Source organism: Telmatherina bonti (genome assembly GCF_933228915.1).
Source record: "Telmatherina bonti genome assembly, chromosome: 3".
NCBI lineage: Eukaryota > Metazoa > Chordata > Actinopteri > Atheriniformes > Telmatherinidae > Telmatherina > Telmatherina bonti.
The window spans coordinates 28,488,087-28,495,586 of record NC_136621.1 but is presented as its reverse complement, the minus strand read 5'-3'; the positions used below and the strand labels follow the sequence as shown (position 1 = coordinate 28,495,586).

General features: G+C 41.0%; 1 protein-coding gene across 1 annotated transcript in view; it reads right to left on the bottom strand.

The window, feature by feature from the left end:
• Positions 1-7,500, bottom strand: part of znf827 (zinc finger protein 827) — a gene marked incomplete at both ends in the record, with an annotated part of 70,810 nt that overhangs the window by 17,001 nt on the left and 46,309 nt on the right. The window contains 2 exons of the mRNA XM_079265182.1: positions 1-10; positions 2,514-2,750. The exon at positions 1-10 is cut by the window's left edge and continues 45 nt beyond it. Coding sequence (XP_079121308.1) covers positions 1-10; positions 2,514-2,750 — 247 coding nt within the window. The remainder of the gene's footprint in view (positions 11-2,513; positions 2,751-7,500) is intronic.

The following is a 7,500-nucleotide window of genomic DNA, read 5'->3' as shown; positions in this document are numbered from 1 at the left end:
CTGACTTTTTCTGGAAAAAAAACCAACAACAACAACATCCTCATCAACTCAGGGAGCGAAACAATAATATTCACGTGTGTAAATCTTACCATATATACCTGCTGGTTTCATGAGCTACTCTTAAATTAACCCATTATGATAACTTGAACAGGTTTATTGCAGATAAGCAAACAGCTGCTAGGGCTGTGGGAGCGCAAAAAGATTGTCAGCTCTAGAACAGATTTCCAGTCTTAAACCATTCACCACAACTATTACATTAATAACAATTATAAACTGAAAAAAAACTGATTCATCTCAAGGTTTGAATTCCTTTCACTGCATTACATTGTGCACAATTACCAGGTGCGCACCATGCAAAGCTATTCTTAAGTTCTGGGCATAAATAAAAAGTCAGTAGAAAACCTTTTATGAGGAGAAAAATCATGCAAATATTTTCACGCCGTTTCCTTCAGTATTATCAGGTCTGTTATAAGAATGACCACTGCACATCAGCTACTGTGGGACAGCTGAAGGAACATTTGTCAACCAGTTGGAAGTTTGTTCCCCATCCCCTTCATTTGTCCTTGGAAAACAGTGTACCCCAACTTGTCTCCTATGTGCTCATCAGTGTGTTTGTGTGTGTGCGAAAGAAAAACCGCTGTATGTGTGTACAATTTAAACAGCTGTTTGAACAGGTGAATGAGAAACACATTGCAAAGTGTTCAGCAGAATCTCGCTATTAGCCAAGGTTAAAAGATGCTGCACACAGTTAGTGGGCCATTTACCTTTTAATTTACATCAGCACCTGACTGTAACTGGTTGCACCGTTTGTCTCCAGACTTCCCAACTTGTACAACTTGGAAAAGGTCAGCTGCTTTTGCTGACTCAGCGAGGACTTGTTAAGATTAATGGCAGCAATGAGACTCATCATGTGACTGATTAATCTATCAGCTCCTGAGCTAAATCAGACATTGAAGTCTAGCATCATCTTTCATAGAATAAAATAATTTCTCCACATTAGTGGAGGCGCTCTGTGTGAGACGAGGTGGGACGCCTCAGCCGCATGATGCAGCGTGAAACCTTTCCAGTTAATATGACATAAAAATACTCATTTACAATCAAACATGTCAATCACTGATCTTTTCCAAGAAGTGGTCATCTTGTTGAGGTAACAGCAACTTTTCCGTTTTGGCAAATAATAGTAAAAGATTTTTTTTTAGTGCGAAATGGATGGAAAATGGTCCAATCAGCCACTCCCTGTGCATAGCTCATGGATTCTTAGGGTTCGGTAGTAAAGAGCACAATACAAAGCGACTCAGAATGAAGCCATATGTGTGAATTTCAAGGCGATGTACTGAAGTGAATTTCAAAGCTGCAATCATCTCAGTGTTCAGAGCGACCTTGCAGCTGATGTGTCTCAGAGGTCCTACTGCTCTGGGTAATTCATATTGATTGCTCATTGTGTGACAGCAGCCCACTCTGTTCCAGTCCCCCTCACATTCAAACCAACTTCTCAAAGGGCAGTCGTTGAGGCTGCCAGGCCAGCGATGCCCTGGCCTCCCTGGGTGGGCATGCTATGGACCCTCACTGCCCTCTCTACCTGCACTCCCACTACAAGGCACTGCCACCTCCGTACCCAAAAAAAAAAAAAAAAACCCCAAAAAAAACAAAAAAAAAAACCCAACTCTGTCACACTGCTCGCCAAGGACAGAGGTCTCTCTCCACGTTGCCATGGAGATGCCGCACAGGAGAAATGTAAAGAGAGGGAGGGAGAGAGGGGAAGCGAAGGGGGAGAGCATGTGCAGCCAAGTGTGCTTGAGCCAGCATGTCTGAAAACGAGTCAAGGGAGAGAAGAGAGAATGAGAGAAAGGAGGAAAGGGAGCAGGGAAGATGGGGGAATTTGTGCAGACACCACTCCCCATGGGGCCTTGTGTGAGTGTGTAAAGGTGTGTGTGAAAGACAGTGTGGGAAAGAAAAATTGTCAATGTGTGAATTTGTGAATATGTGTGAGAGCAAGAAGATGTGTGTGTGTGTGTGTGTGTGTGTAGAGGGGGGGGGGTTAAAACAAAAGAAGAGATTTGACACAAGCTTGTTCGTCTATATGGCATTTAAGCGAAGCAAATCAGACGCTGGACAAGAATACATCCTGGCCACACACACTTTCAAACACTTATCTGGCTTTTTTCTCTGGGGGACTACAGATACACCTCAAAGCTCTGTCTTAATCTAACAGTACAAACAGCTGCCGGCTGCCTTGGTGTCACTTTCATGGCCAAGCCAAAACCAAGATGTCAATAAATAGCATATATATCCTTGACTTTAACATAGAGCCACAGCAGGAAATGGAAATGTATGTTTGCTTTATAGCCATGGATCACAAAGTGTCCAAGCTTTACAGTATAGTGGAGCGGGTACAGAGAAAACACAATATGTTTTTATGCTGCAAGTGTGTGTGTGTGTGTGTGTGTGTCAGATTTGCTAAAGCTCTTTCAGCAGTGAGCAGCGGCCTGTGCATACATTCTCAGAGAACATACCTGACAATTTGAACAGTAGTTCAGATGCCATTTTGACCGATATGTCTTGGGAGAAGAGATCTTTCTGGGGGCAGGCCAACGTCTCAGAGAGGTTACTCATTGGCTCGCTCTTCTCGTTTGCCCCTAAAGTGCTGAAAGCCAGCAGGTGAGAGGCAGGCGGGGTTAGTTCTGCGGGGGGCGGATCCACCTCCATGGGCTCTACCTTTACCTTCACCTTCTGGGCATCTTTGTTGTTCTCTAGAAAAAAAAAAGAGGATCATTTGCAGTTAGAGTTTTAGTCTAAAAAGAAAACCTTGTTTTAACACAGCCTGATAAAACCCTCTGGTTTTTCTGAAAGGTTCTAGACCACTGTCACGGTTCACAAAGTGCTTCTCAGGCTCTGAAGAAGCAACAAACATCAGATAAAAACATCATCTGGGTCTGAAAGTGAGACACACAAGCATGGCGGATCTGGTTTAGATGGGTTAGTGGAGATTACTAAGAGCCTTAACCAGAACTATACAAGCCTGTTCTTTATAAAGAAAGTCATTTGCCATTCAGTAGGAACCTTACAAATAACATGCTTTGTTTAGAGCTGCTTCGATTGAATTACAGCACATTTTCATACAAATAAATAAATAAATAAATAAATTGTGTCACTTCTGCTCCAATACATTAATTTGATGGGTGCAGTTACCAAAAACAAATCTGTGGATATGAAACTAGTGTTACCTGGCTTTTTTTTGTTGCTTATTGACCATCAAATAATTATCAGTGTTGGTTTTTACCCCTCAGTTATCTATGATTTTCTATTCTAACCCTTCAATCAAAATTATTTCCCCCTCTTATCCTCTCAGGTGGTTTTATTCAATTAAATGTTTGAGGCTTAACAAGCCAATCGACCAATACTGCACAAAAAGCAAAAATTAGAGAACAATTCAGAAAAAAGAAGATTAATGTGTATGTTATATTTTTCTTCTTTCACAACAATGTTTTAATTTTTGCCTCATTTTGAGGCATCCTAATGAGACACATTTAGCTTTATTTAAGCAGTATTAATGCAGGATTTGAACTTGGATTTTACAACTGTGGCATTTCTTCTGGTCACTGCTGACTGACACTGATGTATGTGGACTTTTTCCTAATGTCTTCTCAACCTCTGTGATTATAAAAAATAAAAACAAGCTTATTTTAAGTATTGATATGCTTTAAATTTACTGGCCTATTTACTACTTATGTGCTCCCATTTACTGCACGTCAATTCAGCTGAATTGCAGATTAAAATGTTCATTATTCAGACTTACGACATTGAAACAAGTCAGAAAATGTGTCCCCACAAAAATCTACAAACACATAAGAACGGGTGATACATTGTGATTTGGCCAACATAAAAACATGCACAGAAAATTAATGCGAATGTGAAGCTCACAGGCATGAGAGCAACTGCACGAGTAACTGTGCCAATCATTAAGCAATGCAGATAGACAAGTGTCAGTCTTTGCTCTGCAGGCCTGTCCTGAAGACATCTCTCTTCTGAAAGCTGCTACCGTTTCTTCCAAAAGATCATTTCATCCTCCTGACTTAGACTGACTTTAATACTGAGCAGCCTCAGTCAGACAAAACCAGAGATCCTGACCAATGCTAAATTAGCTAACAACTGAAGATCAACTATAGGTGAAATAAATAAGGTCAAATGCTTCCCGACAACAACACATCGATGCACTTACACATTCATCTCCTAAAGTAAGATGTTATCTTTTATTCATGTCTGGTTTTAAATCCTTTACAGTGTATTCCAGAGAACACATTTATTTTTGGAAAACAAAAGTTACGTGTTTTACTAAAAAAAATTCCATAAAGCTAAGCTGTAGTAAAGTTTGGACTGGGCTGTTATATAATAGATCTGATGTATAAATGTATAAAATACTTACAATGTCTGACCTAATGAGAGTTCATACTGTTAGTGAAAACATTCACAGTGTATCTGCGTGTCTGTTGACGACAGAATAATGGAAAGCAGTATTTCTCTGAAGAGGGCTTTCTGTTCAGTCAGTTATATACCAACTATATGAAGAACCAACGCTGAACTATGTTATACCCTGGATTAAAACTATTACTAAATGTCTACTCTTTAAAAATACGTTTCTGCTCAAAGAAATAAACATACCCGAGTCATTCACACGCACAAGTCACACACACACACACACACACACACACACACACACACTTGAAGATGTTGTAAAGATGGAATGAAAAGCAAAACATGAAAGTCCAAATATGCCAACAACTCTAGCAGTGCCTCTAAAAGCTGAACTGATCCAGTTAGCATCTAACCGTGTGGTTATTAGGGCAAGAGGGCACTGGGAGGTCATGCAGTTGCTTGGAGGAGACTCCAGCAGCTTATGTGGGTTCAATGAAGCAAAGAGGAAAGGCAGTAAAACATTGACTGCTAACCACGGGGAGGGGAATTATTCAATGCTTATTCAAATGAAAAGTGACATATTTTTATTCTCTCAAGCACACAAACAATTATCCAAGAGGTGGGAACAGCCATTAGCTTACGTTTCTAACAAGTTCAAACAGTGTGCGAGCTAAAAATAGTAAATACAGATACGGCAGCTGTTAGGAATGTCCCGAGCTCATCTGCACAGTCAAACACAGGCTCTGCTCCATCTATTGATATTAAACAAAAACCCCGGCTTGCCATGAAAATATCTCAACTATTGAAAAGAAAATAGTGAAGCAACATTTATTATCTTGATGCCAGAAATTTGTTCAGGGACAGTCTTGATGGCTAACTTTGCCAGATTAAACCCAGGTCTGCAGTGAGTATTTTTTGTTGAGCTGCATCACACGAAGCCAATAAACTGGATGAAAGGGTTCCAAAAAAAAAAAAAACCCTGAATGGTGCATCTTTAGCTGATCCCTGACCACGATGATGGCAGGAGGCAGTGTCCCAGTGTGTTGACAAACCGGAGCAAGACAAAGCAGTGGGGTTGATACAGAGTGGCTGACATTGCGACTCAGCACGATTATGGGATATATGAATTTGGCAGGGCATCAGGAGCAGTGGGAGGGGTAGGGGGAGGTTAGAGGAACAGGAGAAGTGATACAAGACAGAAATGCCGTGTTACCCCCTCCCATTGGATTCTACTCTATACAGCAAACTGGAAACAAAATAAATCTGAACCTGTTAGGATATTGGGACACCTACCTTGTGTTCATGTGAACTATTCTAGTTATGAGGATAATTAAAGCACAACCCCCTCATTCGCCTCCTCTCTGAGAGCCAGGTGTCCGATTATTGGTACTAACCAGCATGGGGGAGGACTCTGACAACCATCAGCCCCACTAATCCTTAAATCAGGTGGCTTGAGTTGGCTGAGTAACTTAGGAGAGGCTGATGGAGAAGCAGAGTGAGAAGAGGGTGGAGGGGTGAGGGATGGCGGATGGAGGCGGGGGTGTACTGCACTACAAGGGTCAACTAAGGGACACACGAGCTTCCATCACTGGATCACTGCTCTAACAACAGAGGCGGAGAGGACCGCTGCACTGCGAAAACACACACAAAAACACACATCCACATACATAAAGGATTCCATAAGTACTCCAGCTTCTCCTGCTAGAATAAACATGTTTACACCCTGAAGAGCCATTACAGAGGGATGAAATTACACCGACAGAAAACATTTGATCGTAAGCACACCAAAAGCATCGCATCACAGCGGACCAGATAAAAAGTCTACCTGTCACAAAATAAAAAATGAAAATATGGCCTCACTCCCACGCTGATAATAGCTATGGCTTTTTGGCTCGGGTCATGACCTAATGTTCTGAAGCCATAAAAAGCAACCCTCACTGTTCATGTCGGTATGAAAAAGAGAGAGTGAGGGAGAGAGTGTGTGTGTGTGTGTGTGTGTCCTGTGTGTGTTTGTGTCATCCCTTCTAGTGTTGAAGCCTCCTCTGTGATACACCAGCTGCCATTAGGCCACTGAACCAGCTTGGAAAAAATACCTCAACATGTATATGCATGTAAAAAACTATCTTCACTTGCTTAATAAATATCATAGCTTTCCGTTTGTGTCAATTTCCCTCCAATTCTTCTCTTAATCGCTCCGAAATGTCAGCAAAGCTTAACTGATCTTAGTCTAAACACACACTCTTCCATGGCAATGATATTGATAAGCAGGAGCAATTTCTTAGGTAATATTAGAGTAACAGTAAACCAGGGAAACAGATTTCCACAGTATGACTGCATTGTTAATAATCTGACACGTCTTTCCACAAAATGCAAGACCTTCATTCTGTTCAGTTCGTCTAAACGTTTGATTTTTGACACAGGTTTGGACAGCTCAGTCTGAAGTAATGAGCAGCACAATAGTTTTGTTCAATATGCTTCAACAGTTTCCAATTTCCACATTAATACTTAAAGAGGGGAGCAAAGCAACAAAACAAAACAAACGAAAAAAACTTCACTTGTGGGTTATTTTATTACATTCAATATTTTGTTTTGTTTTCTTACTTTTACAGCAGATTTACCGAGGTGTAAGATGTACGACTCCCATACACTAGTGCTCATTTCTGTAGCTGTGGCAGATGCTTAAAATAAGCAGTGAGCTGATCGTTTTAGTTTAGTTAAGTTCAAGTATGTCTCTGTTTAAACAAATTCACGTGGGCCTTATCTGTGGAGCAGTTCTGGACTAATTTGGGTGAAACTTCCTCAAATGTGGCCTTCAGCCACATAAAAGGTTATAAATGAAAGCTAAGATCAGCTCTGTTGGGACTGTAATGGTAACCAAGACACACTTTCCTGTTGTGCCTGAATTTGCTTTGATAATCAAGATGTACTGTACCCATCTTTCCCCCTTAAACAGCTCTACTTTGGATTTAAGTTAAACTTTAAGTGACAGGGTTTGTGTGATGTCCTGTTTTTAGTGATCACCTTTGATCTCAGGTGTCAACTTGAATCCGTGTGAGCCTGACAGATGGCTTTGCTGAGAATATACAC